This window comes from Trichechus manatus, unplaced genomic scaffold, assembly GCF_000243295.1.
Source record: "Trichechus manatus latirostris isolate Lorelei unplaced genomic scaffold, TriManLat1.0 scaffold00036, whole genome shotgun sequence".
Taxonomy (NCBI): Eukaryota; Metazoa; Chordata; class Mammalia; order Sirenia; family Trichechidae; genus Trichechus; species Trichechus manatus.
In genome coordinates, this window is record NW_004443972.1 from 3,825,082 (window position 1) to 3,844,869 (window position 19,788).

General features: G+C 39.9%; 1 protein-coding gene across 2 annotated transcripts in view; it reads left to right on the forward strand.

The window, feature by feature from the left end:
• The window catches only part of KIF5C (kinesin family member 5C), a 170,579-nt gene that overhangs the window by 128,468 nt on the left and 22,323 nt on the right, over window positions 1–19,788 (forward strand). For both annotated transcript variants that reach the window (XM_004375369.2, XM_023730384.1), the window contains 4 exons: window positions 3,114–3,182; window positions 3,934–4,140; window positions 6,510–6,656; window positions 16,241–16,429. In XM_004375369.2, the coding sequence (XP_004375426.1) occupies window positions 3,114–3,182; window positions 3,934–4,140; window positions 6,510–6,656; window positions 16,241–16,429 (612 nt within the window). The remainder of the gene's footprint in view (window positions 1–3,113; window positions 3,183–3,933; window positions 4,141–6,509; window positions 6,657–16,240; window positions 16,430–19,788) is intronic.

Here is a 19,788-nt window from a genome sequence, read left to right on the forward strand (position 1 = left end):
CCAGTGGAGTATCTCAGATGGCTGCTCACAGGCTTTTAAGACCCCAGACGCTACTCACCAAGGTAGAATCTAGAACATTGTCTTTATAAACTGTGATATGCCGATTGAGCCAGATGTTCCCCAAGACCATGGTCCCAACAGCCCTCCACCTAGCAATTCAGTCCCTCAGGGACTTTGGATGTGTCTATGGAGCTTCCATGAGCTTTCCTTGTACAAGTTGTGCTTGAATGTATAGGGATGGACTGAATAGCACTGCTTATTCTGAAAGTCTTGAAAAAATGTTTTTTTAAGAACCCAATAGGCTACACTATTTCCTTAGAGAAGTTGCCTTAATAAAGGGTAAAAAGGTAGTTTTGGAATGTCTCTGGTACCGGTGATACATGTTGTTGTAATGTAATCCCTGTTCTTTGTCCTTCGCAGATGGCGCTGGGGCCTTTTGTTTTTTACTGTACCTCAAAAATCACCGCATCCCAATTTGTCGCCTGTCAGGGAGGAAGCCTGCATCTTCAGGCTTTGAACGGAGCACAGTATAAGAACAAAGGGCTCTCTCTACCATTTTTCTTCTCTCATGATTTATATCACTTGTAGTCATTGCTTATATGTCCCAAGGGAGGAGATGGCGGCTCGTCAATGTTAAACTCCTTGGGTCTTTTATGTGAGGTTGTTTAATATTTATGTGCTGAGGAGCGTAAAATCGTCCCTGGTAACTGACATGCTAAGTTTATAAAGTGGAAGGGAAAATATTCCCTGCAAAATAGTCTAGTTGTAGAAGTACCATATTTTGACTGTTTGATTCTGGAGTAATTTCCCTAATTCTCTTGCCAGAAATGTAGTATTGGAGGAAGAATGTCATGAGTGTTTTTTAGAACCATTAAGAAAACATTGGTGTAAAAAGTTCAGTAGAAACAGGATCTCCTTGAGCAAAGAAGTGAGGCCAAAAGATGTTCTTAAAAAAACAAAACAAAACAAACCTGTTGCAGTCGAGTTGATTTTGACTCATAGTGACCCTATAGGACAGAGTAGAACTGCCCTATAGGGTTGCCAAGGAGTGGCTGGTGGATTCGAACTGCCAACCTTTTGGTTAACAGCCAAGCTCTTCACTGCTTTGCCACCAGGTCTCCAAAATAAGTTGTACACAAAGGAAAAGGATATACAAACCCTGTAACATTGAATTTAGAATTTCCTTGATCCATTGAAGGAGCCCTGGTGGTGAGCGATCAAGTGTTCGGCTACTGAAAGAACGGCAGTTCAAACCCACCAGCTACTCCATGGGAGGAAGATGTGGCAGTCTGCTTCCTTAAAGATTACAGCCGTGGAAACCCTATGGGGCAGTTCTACGCTGTCCTGTAGGGTTTCTTTGAGTCGGAATCGACTCCATGGCAGTGGGTTGGTTTTTTTGTTTGTTTGCTCCATTGAAAGCATTAGTTTGTGACAGTGAGTTAATCTGATTCAGATATATGCATGGACACTGCCAAACAGCCTGGGGAATATCCCATGGAAAATTGAAGTTCTGTGACACAGGCCGTTGATCTCTGTCCTCACCTTTGGAAAAGGCAGAAAGTGTAAGGCTGCTGATGAAAACATTTAGGCAGAACCTGGCACCAAGAGGGACCCGATAATGGTGAACTGAATCTGACTCTGCTTGAGATTTGCTATTGTTGCTATTGTTGTTGTTAGCCATTGAGTCAGCTCCCTACTCTTGGCAATCCCATCCACAACAGAACCAAATACTGCTGATCTTGGCGCCATCCACATGATCAGTTGTGGATCAGACCAGTGTGCTCCATAGATTTTTCTTTGGCTGCTTCCATAAGTAGATTACCTGGCCTTTCTTCCTAGTCTATCTTAATCTGGAAGTTCCTGCTGAACCCTCTTCAGCATCATAGCAACATGCAAGCCTCCACTGACAGATGGGTGGTGGTTGCACATGAGATGCATTGGCTGGGAATGGAACCCGAGCCTCTTGCATGGAAGGCTAGAATTTTACCATTGGACCACCAATACCTTATGGTTAGACCCTGAAAATGTTATTAAATAGGATTTTCTCCTGTTTCTAAGGGAGAGGCAAATGCAACTCCAGGTTGTCATTTATCACAGATTATGCTTCAAAATTTTGTTTGAAATGATGAAAATCATTGCAGGGAATGTTGAGTATCTCATACTATTAGGTGCATTGAGAGTGGACAGTGTCTAGGGAGAGGCAGAGACGTTTGCACTGGGCAGTGAGAGGCAGACAGTGGACACCCGGCATTTGTGGCAGCAACATCTAGTGACAGAAAATGAGAGCGAGGGGAACAAATTTACTTCTGTTTGCTCATTGCTTCCTGCTGTCTTCCTCTCATTCTGTTCCTTTGCTTCCCCAATGTTGGTACAACTGTCTGCAGTGAACTTTCCTTCTTGTTACAGTTAAAACACTCAATCTTTTTTTTTCTATACTGTCAAGTCAATATCTGTTCATTATAGATCTTTTCTCACTTCAATGACAAACCAGAAAGGAAGCATTAACACTCCTGTACCCCCCAGGCACATCAATTTTTTTTTTTTAATTGGTAAGAAAATTAACTTCCAATCAAGAAGGAAGTCTCTGCTAATGACAAAGATGAATTCTGTAGTAAATGTTTTTCCAACTGACAAAACCTCTGTAAGTAAAAAGTTTGAACTGCAGCATTCTGGTCACAGATACGTTTGGAAAGATTTGGGATGTTAGGATTTTACAGAACAGATGATTAGGAATCTATTCCCTTATTTTTTGAACTAGGAATTCACTGTTAATGTCTTTGAATTGGGAGGGGTATCTCAAGTCTCTTTCAGTTCCCAAACCCTACATCTCATTTTTGAATGAACAGGATTTGGGTGGAATGTGTAATGTATTTCCCAGACCATCTAGATGTTTCATTTGCTGAGAAAGGTGGGTGAAAGACATATTTTAACAAACTCAAAATCCAGAGCCAACCCATTCCTCTTTGTAAATGAGCACCACACCATTCTCTTCATCTTATTAGCAAACTTCTAGCTGGCATCCTGGTATCTGACCGTCATCAGGAAACCAGGATATCAAAAATGACATAACTAACCAAAAAAAAAAAAAAATTAAACATGATGTTTCATTTCAGGATGATGAAATTAACCAGCAGAGCCAGCTGGCTGAAAAACTAAAGCAACAGATGTTGGATCAGGATGAGGTAAATAACGCCATAAAAAAATTTTGGTTTTTTTTTTTTTTTTTTTTTTTTTAAGTTACTCTTTGTTGTTGATGTTTGTCCTAGAAATTTAATTTTCAAGGAGTTTTTTTTAGAAAATCATTGAATCATGTGAAAGTTTCTTAGAATATTTCCTTTCAATGCTTGTTAAAAACTGATTGCCACTGAATTTAGAAAATAAATGCCGTAGAGATGTGAAGTTTTGAGAGTGAGTAGCTGGTTGCTACAGCTGATCCTTGAAAAGCAGAGACAAAGGAGCTTGGTAGTTGAGCAAGCAAGATTCTACCTCCTCTTACCCAGTGTCCAGTGCTCCTGTGTCCTGCCATTTTAGCCATTTTAGCAAAACATCCTGCTCAGGTCTTTGTGAAATCATGATAACATTAAAAAGCTACATAAGTATTATTATTACCCTCAGGTATGAATCCCCCCCATCCCTTGTTTAACATGTGGAATAACCAACCAGCTACAAAGTGAAGCGATTTTTGATGTGTAATTAGTTCTCTGAGTTAAGCTTACATAGCTTTAAAAAAGAAAAGAAAGAAACAGACTTTTGAAATAATAACATGTTTTTTTATTTAGCATCTGAACCATACAGTGAGATTCCCAATCATCCTGAGCTTTTCCATCCTGTTACTTCTATCTGTTTCTCAAAATTACTTTATTTTGTATAGAACACAGAATATAAACATTTGAATATTAGATACACTAGTTCCATGCCTTCTCATTTCCTCAGCTTTTGGCTTCCACAAGAAGAGACTATGAGAAAATCCAGGAGGAGCTGACACGTCTCCAGATTGAAAATGAGGCAGCCAAAGACGAGGTGAAAGAAGTCCTCCAGGCCCTGGAGGAGCTGGCTGTCAATTATGACCAGAAGTCACAGGAAGTGGAGGACAAGACCAGGGCCAATGAGCAGCTGACGGATGAGCTGGCCCAGAAGACGGTTGGAGCATTTATGTCTAGGGGGCGGGACTTCCTTGGCAGCCTCAGGATGTTCCCCTCCATTGCTGCACTTATACTGATGTTTGTTGACAGACACTATAGACAGGCAGTTGACTGAATGCTTATTTAATGTTAGATGCATTCCCTGAGGACTGTCCAACAACTGAAATAATCTGCAAGTGAATTTTTTCCACTCATACTAGAACTGCACATCACAACCATTTTTCCCCCCAGAGGACTTACAGCAGTTCACAGGAGGCCTTTTGGAATAGTCAAGAGAGTGCTGAAAAACCCTAGTTAAAAATTTGACTTTACCGATATCAGGCTATAGTTGAGACATTTAAATTTCTTTTTTTTTTAATTGTGCTTTAGATGAAGGTTTACAGAGCAAGTTAGTTTCTCATTAAACAGTTAATACACATATTGTTTTGTGACATTGGTTGCCAACCCCACGACGTGTCAACACTCTCCCCTGCTTGACCTTGGGTTTCCCGTTGCTAGCTTTCCTGTCCCCTCCTGCTTTCTCATCCTTGCCCCTGGGCTGGTGTGCCTATTTAGTTTCAAGACATTTAAATTTCTTGAGTCTTAGTTCTGTAAAAATGGGGGGAATAACATGTTCTTGAAGGCATGTGGATTAGTGACAGTTTATGTAAAGCACTTAGCATGGACCATGCACATACTGTAATCTCAATAAATCTCAAAATGTTAGTAACAGGCAGGCAAGAGTGAGAACCGATAGAGGGTATGCACTTCACTCTTCTGTTTTCACCCTTCCAGAAATATATTCCATCTTCTCAGCTTCTTGTCCTAGCTATTACCTTCAGGAGCCCAGGACTAAGCTGTCCTCATTTGTTTGTCTTTTACTATGTTAAGCCAGTGCTCTAGTCTGCACATTTCCTGATTTTCAGGCCCTTCTGGTGAAAGATGCTGCAGCTTCTGCACAGTGAACTAGTTGCAGCAGGTCCAGTGAGTGTTTGGCAAGGTAGCTGGTGTTCAGACGTGTCCATTTTGTCGTTTTCCATTTGAAAATGGGGGTGGGGAGAGCTGAGTGGCTGTAATCTGCTGCCCTTGGCACCTCAGCCCAATGGCCTGGTATCATGGGATTGTGCCCAGCCTGCTTTGTGGAAAACACCCAGTCCTCGCGGGTAGCAGATGGTGCAGAAAAGCTCTAGTCTGCTAACCATAGAGCTGATAGGAAATGCTACCAACTCTGTAAGTTCAACTGCATGGAAGATTTTTCTAATGGCTTCCCAAGATGGGAACTACTACTTCTATGGGTTTTTAAAACAAAACAAAAGAAGCAGTGGTGATGCCAAAAGAGCATTCAGAAGCCACATAGGAAAGGAGGAGATTTAGATTTTCTCTGCTTAGTTTTCTACAAGATTCTCTTAATTAGTCCTTGGGGATTTATTTGCTTCTCAAAACAATGAAACATTTTTCATAATACAGTTCTTATCATTCCTTATTTTCTGTCATACAAAAGTATTGCTAGATTGGCCTTGAGTAGTATTTTTAGTCAGATCATTAAAAAGTACTCTGGTAAAATAGCTGCACATGGAAGAATTGTATCAATGTCTGCATTAACCTCCATAGGAGTAGGGGGATTAGTTTCTTTGTTGCTGAGTTAATTTGAAGAATACTGAGACATCAAAGGATGGCTAATCTAATGCTGTTGAGAGTTAGTGTAGTTGCTTAAGAATATATACCGTTTAGTAACATACGTGGGGGATGGAGAAGAGACTAGTTTGTTAATGTTTGGAAAGAAAATGGAGCTTTTGCTATATATTAAGAAGCCATCTGTTGTTCAACTTGAGTAATGTGAAAAGAGATGAATAGTATTCAATTCAGCTGCACTGTGAAGATTAGAAGACTCTTTCTAAGTTGTTTTCTAAACTCATTAGTGTTCCTCTGGACCTTCCAGACCCATTTATTATTATGAGGTCAGATGGCAATTTGGAAGTGGCCTAGGGAGCAGGCTTGTTGTGAGTGGAGGTGGGGATGCTTGCAGGTATGTTGAGTCCTTGAGAATGTGGACTGAAACAACATCTGGCGGGTAGGAGAATGTGATTAAACATTATAAACCTAAGGGCTCCTTTTTGGCTTTGTTTATTTTTCATAACTTATTTAGCTGACTTGGAAATTGTCATCTGATACGTAGATGTACAACGTATTGGTCCAAGACAAGTTCCTCTTTTTAACAAAGAATGCAGAGATGATACTGTAGTTTGACTTAAAAGGACTCTTTGCATTTGTTGAAATTCATGAAATGATAAAAAAACTCTATCCTCTATTTTGCTGTTATTAATTGCAATGTTGCATAGATGAAGTCATGGCAACCCTTTTGGTATGTTGTTGATATTTGTTTTTCAGACGACATTGACAACCACTCAGAGAGAGCTGAGCCAGCTACAAGAGCTTAGCAACCACCAGAAGAAGAGGGCTACTGAGATCCTGAATTTGCTGCTGAAGGATCTGGGGGAGATAGGAGGAATTATTGGCACCAACGATGTAAAGACCGTAAGCCAGCCATTCTTTTATCCTCTGTATCTGCCATTATAATGGCATGATTCTATGTTACCAGAGTCTGTGTTTTATTCTTCTAAGTATGCTTTGCGCAGTACTTTGCATCTGCTATATGCCTAGTAATATTTGAATAAATGAACAAAGGAGTGATTGAGTGAGTGACTAAGTGAATGATTGTTGGGGTGGAGGAGGAGAAGAAAAAGTACTTTTCAAATCTAGGGGAATGTCTTCAAATCTAGGTTGGGCTTATGTAAGTTGGCTTCTTCCTAAAACTTACTTGCCAATGTCAGAGAAATGTGGACTTTTCTAGTTAAGCAACAGTTCTTGTCTCAGAATTGTTTCTCCTTTTCTATAAGAACCCAATAGAGTGAAAGTTCCTCAACCAATTAGTATCAATTAGGAAATCTCTCAGGTGCAAGTAATAGGATTTTAATATTAGCTTAAGAAATAAAAACACGTTTAATTATTCACAGTATGAGAAACCTAGAACGTTGCAGTTTGGGGTGTGATCTGCATCCCCTGGGAGCCTTGTTGGAAATTCAGACTCTCAGGCCCCATCTTAGACCTACTAAATCAAAATCTGCATTTTAACAAGACTCCCCAGGTGATTCTTATGCTTATTAAAGTTTGAGAAGCAAATGTTGATTGGTGAAGTAGCTTAATGTCAATGACCCAGGCCTTTTTTGTTTCCTGTATGCCATCTTCAGCCTGTTAGCTTTTTATATCCTTAGGATTTGCCTCATGGTAGGAAGATGGCTGCTATAGCACCAATGGTCATGCTCTCACAAACCACATCAAACCAGGGTGGGCTGAAAAGGCACATACTTTTATCCATAAGGGAAACATAGTCTAGAAGTTCTCAGCAGACAACCAGAATTTACCAGAATTCGGTCACATGGCCACACCAAGATGCAGGGGAGAGTGGGAAAGCAAAGGGCATGCGATTGCTATAATGGGCGTAAACCAGTCGTGATTAATCCCCTGGGATTGTGTGCATTGATGCCCTTGTTAGCAAGGAGCTGGGGGGGATGATGGAGGTGCTGGTGGGGCTCAGGTATGGCTACGGACTAGGTATTTAACAGTGATCACCATTTACCCAGTTGGTAAGTTTGCAAATTTAAGACTAAGAGAATAACAAAAAAAAAATCTGGCTATGTGTTTTACTTTAGCCTCACCTTGGATGATTTCCTTCTCAGAAAAGAATGTTAGAAAAGTAATTGATTCATAGGCTGAGCAACATGTATACATTGAAATACTCAGAAAATTAAAAAGAGAATATAAATACTAAACAGTGTTTTAAGCAAAGCCTTGGTCCTGGCTGTAAAGTCATTTGTTAGCCTTATATGTTACAGTGAATAAGATCTACAGTTGCTGCATTTGGGCTGTACTCCTGCAGTTCAGGAGACTGCTAGGCATTTTCTTTGCATCTTAAAAATCAAGCTTCTGCTTCCACGCAAAGTAGAGGAGAAACCCACATTTGTCAGGTTGAGCTTGCACTTTGGTATAAAGTACAACTGGCTTCATCCAGATTAAGAAACAGGTGTAATAAGCATACTGAACATTCAAATGCACTAGAGTAGCTAGCTGACTAATTTGAGTTTTATGTCCATCTTTGTGCTGGCTACTAAGCTGGTGAAGATAGTAAGGAACAGTCAAATGGTAGAAAGTTGTCAGGAGATCTAGGAATAGAGGGAAAAGAGAAAATAAATGTCACCGGCGAAGAACAAAACAATTTGCCACAGTATACAGTGACCATTGTTGTCATCAACCAGAAAAATAGGATAGAGACATTTTTTAAAACAGCTTTCTTGAAGTATAATTGATACAAAATAAATTGCATGTATTTAAAATGTACAGTTTGAGAAGTTTTTATCTATGTATACCCTCATGAAACCATCACCACAGTTCAAGTAATGAACATACCCATCACCCCCACATGTGGGGTTATTCTGGTCTCTGTGTCCTGTTTCATTGATCTCTGTCTGTCCTTAGGCCAACACCACACAGTTTTGATTACTATAGCTTTATAATAAGTCTTGAAATCATGTATTGCCAGTTCTCCAACTGTGTTCTTCTTTTTCAAAGTAGTTTTGTCTATTTTAGGTCCCTTGTGCTTTCATAGGAGCCCTGGTGGTGTAGTGTTAAGCGCTTGGCTGCTAACCAAAAGGTCAGCAGTTCGAACCCACCAGCCGCTCCGTGGAACAAAGATGTGGCAGTCTGCTTCCTCAAAGATTACAGCCTTGGAAACCCTATGGGGCAGTTCTCCTTGTAGGGTTGCTGTGAGTCGGAATGGACTTGACAGCAGTGGGTTTGCCTTTTCGTGAGTTTTAGAATCATTTTGTTATGGAATTTTGAATTTTCCTGGAATTTTGATTGGGATTGCTTTGTATCTGTGGGTGAATTTGGGAAGAATTGTCATTTTAACAATGTTTAGTCTTCTGTCCTATGAGCACAGTATATCTCTCCGTTTATGTATTCATTTCTCTCATAATGTTTTGTAGTTGTCAGTGTATATAGGTCTTTCACATCTTTGGTTAGATTTATCTTTAAGTATTTCATATTTTGGGTGTTATTGTAAATGATATTCTTTAAATATTAATTTCTAATTGTTCATTGCTAGTGTATAGAAATGGAGTCCTGGTGGCACAGTGTTTTAAGTGTTTGGTTGCTAAGCAAAAGGTCGGCAGTTCAAATCCACCAGCCACTCCTTGGAAACCCTTTGGGGCAGTTCTACTCTGTCCTATAGGGTTGCTATTAGTCGGAATAGACTTGATTGCAGTGGGTTTAGTATATAGAAATACGCTTGATTTTTGTATTTTGAGCTTGTATCCTGTGACCTTGCTAGTAAATTCACTGAGTAGTTCTAGTAGCTTTTTTTTAGCGGGGGGAGTGGATGGGGGTGTATTCCGTAGGATTTTCTACATAAACAAGTGTGCTGTCTGTGATTAAAGATAGTTTTGCGTCTCTCTTTCATTCTGGAAGCTGTGTTTCTTTTTCTTGCCTAATTGCACTGTCTAGAATTTCCAGTATAATATTGAACAGAAGTGATGAGAGTGAACATTCTTGTCTTGTTTTTGATCTTGGGGATGGAGGGCAGCATTTAGTCTAAGAAGGACTCTTTTAAGAGGAGTGATATTTTTAAACATAATGAACTGAAGCTATGGATCCTATTATTTCAAGACAGCTGATCATTTTCCTTTTTTTATTGTGGTAAAAATATATGTAACAAAACATTTGTCATTTCAATGTTTATTACATGTACAATTTAGTGACACTGTGTTTATCATGTTGTGTAACCTTCACCACTATCCATTTCCAAGTTTTTCCATCCCTTTAACGGAAGCTCAGTGCCTCGCAAGCAATGACTCCGCCTTCCCCTCCTCCCACTCCTGGTAACCACCAATAAACTTTGTTCTCTATGCATCTGCCTATTCTAGATATTTCATTTAAGTGCAATTCTACAATATTTGTCCTGTTGTAACTGACTAATTTCACTCAGTATGTTTTCAAGCTTCCATGTTGTAGCATGTATCAAACCTTCATTTCATTTTTTTTTTATGGCTGGGTACTATTCCTTTGTGTATATATATCTTTTCTTCTCTTGATTGGCATTTAGGTTGTTTCCACCTCTTGGCTATTGTGAATAGTGCTGCAGTGACACATTGGTGTACATGTGTCTGCTTGAGTCCCTGCTTTCGGTTATTTTGGGTATATACCTATGAGTGGAATTGCTAGGGCATATGGTAATTCTGTGTTTAACTTTTTGAGGAACTGCCCAGCTGTTTTCCACAGTGGCTGCACCATTTTACAATCCTACCAGCAATGAATGAATGTTCTAATTTCTCTCCATCCTCACCAGTGCTTGTTGTTTTCTGTTTTTCTGATCATAGCCATCCTAGTCGGGGGTGAAATAGTATGTCATTGATCATGGTGTATAATCCTTTTAATATGGTGGTGGATTTGGTTTGCTAGTATTTTGTGGAGGATTTTTGCGTCTGTATTCATAAGGAATATTGTTCTGTAGTTGTCTTTTCTTTTTGTAGGTGTCTTTGCCTGGCCTTGGTGTCAGGGTAATGCTAGCCTCATAGAATGCATGAGGAAATGTTTCTTCCTCTTCTATTTTTTGGAAAAGTCACTTCTATAAATAATTTGGTAGATTCCCAGTGAAGCCATCTGATCCAAGATTTTTCTTTGTTGGGAGGTTTTTGATTACTGATTCAATCTCTTTACTTGTTATATGTTCGTTGAGATCTTCTATTTCTTCTCGAGTCAGTGAGGGTAGTTTATGCGTTTCTAGGAATATGTCCATTTCATCTAAGTTATCTAACTGGTGTACAGTTGTTCATAGTATTCTCACATGATCCTTTTTATTTCTGTAGGGTCAGTTGTCACTTTCATTTTTAAAACCTTGCCCCTGCCCTCAATCTTGAACATTTGCCTGTGCCTTTGTGCATTGAGCTACGTGTAACCCCTTTGTCCTGTTTTCTTTCTCTTTGGTCTCATTCTTATTCCTCTCGACTCTACTTCTCCCTTGGCTGTTTTGCCAAGCCAAGACCACCTCTAACTCACTGGCCACTCAGACAGTTATTTTTCTTGGCCCTCTTCCTCTTTCCTTCTCTCATTAATTTACATGCTATGGAATCATTCCCTTCCTCCTCTCTGCTTCCTCTTTGTACTTTTGCTGCATCCCTCATCATCTACTTTACATGAAATCTATATAGTTTTCTATTCCCCTTTAGATTATAAATTTCTTGAAGGCAGAAACCTTACCTTCTTCATGTTTCCATCTTACATAAACCCAGTGCAGCGTGTAGATTTTATCAAGCCCGGGGGTGGTGTTACATTCCTCAACTTCCACCTCACAGATTTTTAAAACCAAATTCCTTGAATTTAGCCATTTTACCTTTAAAAGACTCAGTTCCACATCAATCTGCTTTATGTGAACACTCAGGTTGTGAGCTGGGATTGTTAAATACTGGAAAAGGCTCCCAAGGTTACTTCTGTAGATAGACTATTTCTGGGAAATATAGAGAGCTGTCCTTGGATGGTTTAACAGATCTAGGCTTAGAGTATATGACCTCTTATAAACTTAAATCATTCTTTCATGGAATCTCTATTATAACTAAATATTTTATGAGTCCTTGCAAATGAAACTAATTTTAGAACAGAATTCTCAGGTACTATAGGGTTAATCCCATTAAGCTGTAGATTGGTGGTTTTAAATTTGAGGATTTAATTTTTAGAAGCTCACATTGGTGTTGAGCAATAAAATTCTGACATTGAGGTGATTAAATGGCCCTTGCAATATGAAGGTGGAGTTGATTTATGAGAAGCTGGCACCTGCTGCTAATATGAAAAAAGAGGGTATTTTTATGCTAAGTTTTAAAATAGAGTTGATGAAAAATGCTAATGAAATCAAGGAGTGTCTGGGTGCTTCAGTTTTAAAAAAAGAGTCTTTACCATTGGGAATCTGAATTATGATTGGGATTATTTTAAATACGCTAATGGATGTTTTTGAGATATTTTTAGATTCTAGACATTGGGTGCCCTAGTTAATTTCATTGATAATTCTTACTTATAGAGCATCATGTTCTTAATCATTCTATTTTTTCTTCTTATGATTATGCTTTAATCATTAGGGCAGTGAGTGCTAAAAGGAGGAGTTGCATGACTTTGGGCAAGTCACTTTACTTCTCTGGGCTTTATTTTTCTAATTTATAACATGTCAAGATGAGCTGAGATAATCTTGAAGGTTGCCAGCTCAGAAATCCCATGACTTTTAAATATATTTCTGTATTTACTATTATACCAAAAAAAAAAAACCTGTTGCCGTTGAGTCGATTCTGACTCGTAGCAACCCTACAGGACAGAGTAGAACTGCCCTGTAGGGTTTCTAGGGAGCACCTGGTGGATTTGAACTGCCGACCTTTTGGTTAGCAGCCGAACTCTTAACCACTATGCCACCAGGGTTTCCATTTACTATTATAGATACAGGTAATTTTCTTGTTGATTAAGATTATTCAATTGATATAATTCTTTTGATTTAACAAAATGAGCAGATCAATGAAATCTTTTTCAGTGATCTTATATTTTTGTTCCTAAAATTCTGTTCAGGTCCCACAAGATTCCTGGTGGTAGTACTCTGGGATGGGGGAAAAGATGGTTGCTGGAGTCTCCATACATCCTCACTTCCAGAATATGACAGACCAAAAGAGTACTAGAAAATAGAATAACTCATATTTTTCTAGCTCTGTCATGCCTGGAAACATTTCCAGGCTCAAGGCAATATTTTATTTAGTGAACAAAGCAAGATGAGCTCAGTGATGACTTTATGCAGGCTTGGTGGCGCAGTGGTTAAAGTGTTTGGCTGCTAACTGAAAGGTCAGTGATTCGAACCCACCAGCCATTCTGCAGGAGAAAGACGTGGTAGTCTGCTTTCATAGTAAAGATTATAGCCTTGGAAACCCAATGGGGCAGTTCTACTTTGTCCAGCGGGGCTGCTAGGAGTCAGAATTGGCTGGAAGGCAGTAGATTTGTTTGTTCGTTTTTAATGAGTCTCCTCTTCCTTTCTTGTCCCTTCATCATTGCGCTCACCCTAAAACTAAGATTTCTAAGAAGATAGCCACAAACTGAATAGGAAACTGAATTAGATTTACTGCCTAATTGTCTTTCAACCCATACTGACTTCTTTTAGTCTCATTCTGACTTTTAGGCCTTAGAAGGTGAACAATCACCTCACTTACCTTTTGTTTGACTTAGGAATGGCAATCGTTCCTCACATTGCACTCAAGAGACTTGGGGTGGGGTGGAGGGGGGTAACTCCTCCTATATAGGCAGAGTAGAGGGGGGTGGCAACATTTGCCTTCCCGTGAGATTTCGTGGTGGTACAGCCTTTCCTCCTGGGTTGGTCATTGGTACTGGTTCACATAGTCTGGTCCATAGTGCTGGAGGTGATCAGAACCTGGGGAGATCTATAAATAACATTTTAGCAGCAACTTTTTTTTTTTTTTTTAAAGTAACAGTGAAGTAACAGTGTACTGGAATTACTGGAAACTTTTGAACATTGAATGGCTACTTATATGAACTCTGTAGTGGTAAGAAACTTCACAGTTAAAAACGATTTATCTGTAGTGTTTTTGTTTTTGCACCATTAGGCATGGACTCAAAGTCTCGTATTAGACTTCCTAGGACAGGAGAAGGTTTCAGAAGTTATGGTTCTGGTTTGGGGAAGACATGTCAAGCTCTCACTTTGGAGGAAGTCCATCTTTGTGTATTTACTTACTGCCCCCCCTCCCCCCCCCGCTAACATGGAATATGGGCACAAGAGACCAAGTATCTGACTCTAAGGATAGACCTAGAGAGAAAGGGTTCATCTCCTTCCCAGGGTGGCCTACCTGTTGCTTCAGCGATGTTTTCCCACTAGGAGCTGGTATAAGTTGTGAGTTCTACATGCAAGGGATGGATTTTTCTACAGAAGCTGCACAATATAGAGGGTACATCTGGTCAGGTTAAAGAACATGTTTCTCATCTCTGTTCCACCCTGGACCCATGGCAAAGGCAGAAGAGCAAAACTGAACTTGAAGATTGCTGGCTTTTCTCACCCATTATTTCCATGCTGTGGAATCATAAAGGGAATGCAGTGAAGAGTGAGCGCTGTTGGTAGGCAAGACTTTGGTCAGAAGAGCCTCCATTGAGATGGAGTGGGAAATTGATACTTGTAGATTTCTTGCTGTTAACACAGATTCTGAGTTGTGTTGATTGTTATTGGAATCATTTATCAAATCCTATTGTTGAGTTCTGACGGGAGGAGTGACACCATTTTAGAGGCACTCCAAAAAAACCAAAAACCCGTTGCTGTAGAGTTGATTCCAACTCATAGCAACCCTATAGGTCGGAGTAGAACTGCCTCATAGGGTTTCCAAGGAGCGGCTGGTGGATTCAAACTGCTGACCTTTTCATTAGCAGCTGAGTTCTTAACCACTGCGCCATCAAGGCTCCTTAAAGGTCTTGGTGCTGTCTAATGTACTTCATATTTGCTACCAGTTTTCAGGGCTGATATCTAATTCGCTTCTCTCAGTCCTCAAATGTTCACTAAAAGAATTGTATGTGATAAAATAATGGCAGCAATAATGACAGAAGCAGGCAGTTACAATGTACTGTGGAACATCAAAAAACCATAGTTGGAAATATTGTCTTAGAACCAATGGAAATCTTTTATTCATGGGCTGGCTTCTAGAAGCGCTCTTTGTTTTCTCCTGAGGAGCTCGGGTGCCCTCTGGTGGTTATATTAAAATATGCACAGTTACTTTCCTCATTTGGTCAGTTGCCCTTCGAGGCCAGGTTTTTATTTCAGTGAATGAATTTCTATCTCAAGTACCTTGCTTCAATTTTTGTTTCCAATAGAGCTCTGTAACTTAGAATGCAAATATGAAATTGTGCAGGAATGCTGGCTTTACGAATCTTCTCTTCTATAAAGGTGGATTTAGACTGTTCTTCCCAAAACAAAACCAAACCCATTGCTGTCAAGTCGATTCCGACTGATAGTGATCCTATAGGACAGAGTAGAACTGTCCCATAGGGTTTCCAAGGAGTGGCTGGTGGATTCAAACTGTGGACCTTTTGGTTAGCAGCCCAATGCGTAACCACTGTGCCACCAGGGCCCTGGACTGTTCTTAGATAATCTTAAATAATGAGCTAGATACATTTCTACTTGGAAAGGGCAGGCACACAGAGACAAGGAAAAATAGATTGGTAGTGATGAAAATTGATGCAGGAAGACCTTCATCAAGAGGGGCCTCTGGTAATGGCATGTTGTTACTCATTAGATTTTCCATTTAATTGATGACTATATCAAATCCTTTTTAATTCTTGCTTATAGGAACATATTTAAGGCATTAGGCTACTATTCTGCCTGAATGAACAGACTATAGAGAATATAACTGAAATTTGGGTTTGAGTTTTTACAGGGGTTCAGGGTTACATTTTGGAACTCTGGACCTCACTATGACGCTCCAGAGATATAAGACATCGAATAGAACTTTCATTGACCCTCAGACAATTTTTGAATTTAATCTCTCTTTTTTTTTAATCCCCCATTTTTTTTTCTTTGGATGTCACCTTTTTTATCTTAAAAATCAATCGTAATGAAAAATCTGGTTAATTACGCTCTGGTGGCATGGTGGTTAAGTGCTGCGCTGCTAATTGAAAGGTTGGTGGTTTGAACCCATCAATGGCTCTGTGGAAGAAAAGACCTGGCGATCTGCTTTCATAAAGATTACAGCCCAGGAAACCCTACAGAGCAGTTCTACTCTGTTCTATAGGGTCGCTATGAATTGGAATTGACTTGACTGCACACAACATGTTTAGCAGCAGCTTTTAGAGTTTCACCTGAGATTTCAGAAAACTTGGGGTTGAATTTATTATACTTTTTAGAGTTCCATTTCAGCTTGTGGTCCTATGATCAGGGGTTCTTAACTTGAAACTCATGGGCCTCTTTGAGGCCCATGGACAGGTTTCAGAGGCCTATGAACCTCAGGAAGCTGTAGACTTTGTTTGAGTGTGCTCCTTCCTGTGCTCAGTTGGCAGATGTGAATGGAGTCATCGAAGAGGAGTTCACCATGGCCCGCCTGTACATCAGCAAGATGAAGTCGGAGGTCAAGTCTCTGGTGAATCGCAGTAAACAGCTTGAGAGCGCCCAGATGGACTCCAACAGGAAGATGAATGCCAGCGAGCGGGAGCTGGCAGCCTGCCAGCTGCTTATCTCCCAGGTGGGCCACCCTCTTCTCTTCACTGTGCACCCTTGTTCTCTTGAGATCTGCTTCTTCTGCACTCTTACTGGTGCTAATGGGGAGGAATAGGGATATTCAATGAACTTTGCTTTGCATAAGACTTGTCCATGGCCTCCTCAGGCAGTGACCACCCAGATTTATTCTTAAGGCTAGATTTTTGTTGAGTAAATTACATGAATTACCTTGAGTCCCCCCCACCCCCACCCTTTGTTTTGTTTTTCAATTGTGAGTATATATATAAAACAAAAAGTTTGCCATGTCAGCATTTTTTACATGTACAGTTCAGTGGCATTAGTTATATTCTTCATGTTGGACAATGATGACCACTTATCCATTTTTAAATTTTCCCATCACCCTTAACAGAATCTCACTGCCCCAAAGCCCCTGTTTAAAAGATATATATATATATCTTTTTACATATATATATATATGTATATATATGTATATATATATATATATATGTATATATATATAATATGTAAAATGAATGGACAGGATTGAGTAGAATCTAAAATTCATAGAATATTTAGATATTGTCTGCCATGTATTTTCAGGTAAGTATCAGATAACAACAAACTCCTAGTCAGCTAAGGCAAGATTCCTTCATCTTTTAATTTTAACCACAGATCCAATTTCATACAGGCAGACAGAAACAACTATTACTCTAAAACACCTCTTGCCGTCTAGTCGAATTCTGACTCATGGTGACCCTGTAGGACAGAGTAGAACTGCCCATAGGGTTTCCAAGGTTGTAAATCTTTTTTTTCTTCATTATGCTTTAAGTGAAAGTTTACAATTCAAGTTAGTTTCTCATACAAAAATTTACACACACATTGTTATGTGACCCTAGTTGCTCTCCCTATACTGTGACAGCACACTCCTCCTTTCTACCCCAGATTTCCCATGTCCATTCAACCAGCTGCTGACCCTCTCTGCCTTCTCATCTCACCTCTGGACAGGAAGTGCCCATTTAATCTCATGTATCTACTTGAGCTGAGAAGCATACTCTTCACGAGTATCATTTTATGTCCATAGTCCAGTCTAATCTTCGTCTGAAGAAGTGGCCTCGGGAATGGTTTTAGTTTTGGGCTAACAGAGAGTCCGGGGGCCATGTCTTCTGGGGTCCTTCCAGTCTCAGTCAAACCATTAAGTCTGATATTTTTACTAGAATTTGAGTTCTGTACCCCTCTTTTCTCCTGCTCTGTCAGGGACTGTCTGTTGTGTTCCCTGTCAGGGTAGTCATTGGTGGTAGCAGGGCACCATCTAGTTCGTCTGGTCTCAGGCTGATAAAGTCTATAGTTTATGTGGACGAGGCTGTCAATCTTTACAGAAGCAGACTGCCACATCTTTCTAGTGGATTTGATCCACCAACCTTTCAGTAAGCAGCTGAGCACTTAACCACTGTGCCACCAGGGCTCCTGTACTACTACTACTACCATTTAATTTAGTGTTTCCTATGTGCCATATGTTGGTGCTAAGCACTTTACAGGCATTATCTCACTTGATTTTCAAAAAATTCTGCTAGGTAGGTTTTATTACTGTTCCTGTTATTCAGATAAGGAAACTGAGACTTAGAGAGATTTAATATACTGCCCAAAGGCACACAGCCAGTGAATGGTGTGTGAACCCAAAGCCCATGTCTTCCAGGGGTTTCCAAGCCCAAGGACGCAGTTCACGCAGTCAATGAGGACAGCTGCTCTTCTTCCTTGTGAAATGGCATTTTCATTTCGGGAAGATGGTTTCAAGAAACAGCAATCTAGTTTCTGGGCTGCACTGATGTCTGAGCTTAGTGTTTGGGTTTGAGGTTTCTGTGAGTGGGCACCTGTTGCTGCTTACTGCCTTACACCAGGCATTGAAACAGCTGGAGGCGTTTGCGGGTAAGAGATACCAGCATGGATCGGTGCGTCAAATAGTACTGAGAGACAGAGAAAAGCACATTTCATTCTGGCCTACTTTTAAACATAACAATATGTAATCATAGAAAAACCTCCAGCTTCCTTTGCTCCCACCATAATAATCCTGGGATGCAAATGAAAACAATGCAGTTCCATTTTATAACTAACATAATAAGCAAAAGTGTACTGAAAAGATATTACTCAATGCTGGTGTGATAGTGAAGTTGATATACTCAGACATTGTTGATAAAAGTATAATTCGGTCAGTCCTTTTACATAGCACCTTGGGAACTAAAAACCATAAAAAATGTAAGTATACTTTGGTTGAGTGATTTCACTAATGGTATTTTTCCTCAGGAAATGATTAAAAATATTAAAAGCTTATATGCAAGATTTGAGTGCATATCATTTACATTATAATAAAAATAAATTACCCAAATATCTATTGATAGGCTGATAATATCAAGTTGCTTGGAAGAATATTACGTAGCTGTTATAAAAAATTGATAAAACCTAACCACTTTAAAAGTATAATTATATCAAGGTAAGTGAAAATGGAAATGCTGAGTTGTATCTACGCTATGTTTGCAACTTTGTAAAATATGCATTCATATACATAAGACCATGAATCTAGGGGGAGAAAGTACTTGATAGAAGTGTTTATGGGAAAATTTACACCATTTTTCTGGATTTGCTTGACTATTGATATTTTTGTAATTTATAAAAATTGAGAAGAATCATAAACGTTAGGGAACAGCGTCCCTCAAGTTCTGTTCCAGTGACTATTCTTCTGCTCTGATCTCTACCTCACCTGTTATACCAGCAGCATGTGCTCTTGGGCAGGCCTGCCTCTAATATTTGGAGACTGACAAATAGAGGCCCCATTTCCCACAGCCTGTCTGTCTTCTTTTTCCATCTTGACATACCAGCCTCCACATCCAGGTTCCTTCTACACCCTCTGCAGACAACTGCCCCATGGTCATCCCTTGGTCCTGTAGGAGCACAAACTAATGAAAAGGCAGCACAGACCCTGAAAGTGGCCTTGGGGCCATTTGAGCAGGAGTTCCCTGGTCTCTAGTACCTAGAGCATGATCTAGAAGTGAGATATGGGTTCCATGACCCTTAGCCCACTGCCTCCCTGCCAATGGGGTGGATCACAGCCAGAAGGGGGCCAGAGTGGGGCGCTCTAAAGTGGGGAACCCAGGATTCAGAGTGATACTGACTTTGAGTATATGAGATCAAAATCAAGAATATTAGAGGATGTTTGGGGTTAAAGAATACCTGTGTTAGATGTAAGCGCTTTCTACATTAGCAACAAGCATGGTTTTTCATTGGGTGCCATTTTATACTCTGCTACACTTTACACAAAGCTGGAACTTCAATAATTATTTCCTGGTGGTCAAAAGTGACAGAAATCATGGTCATTTATTTTCTGGCATGATG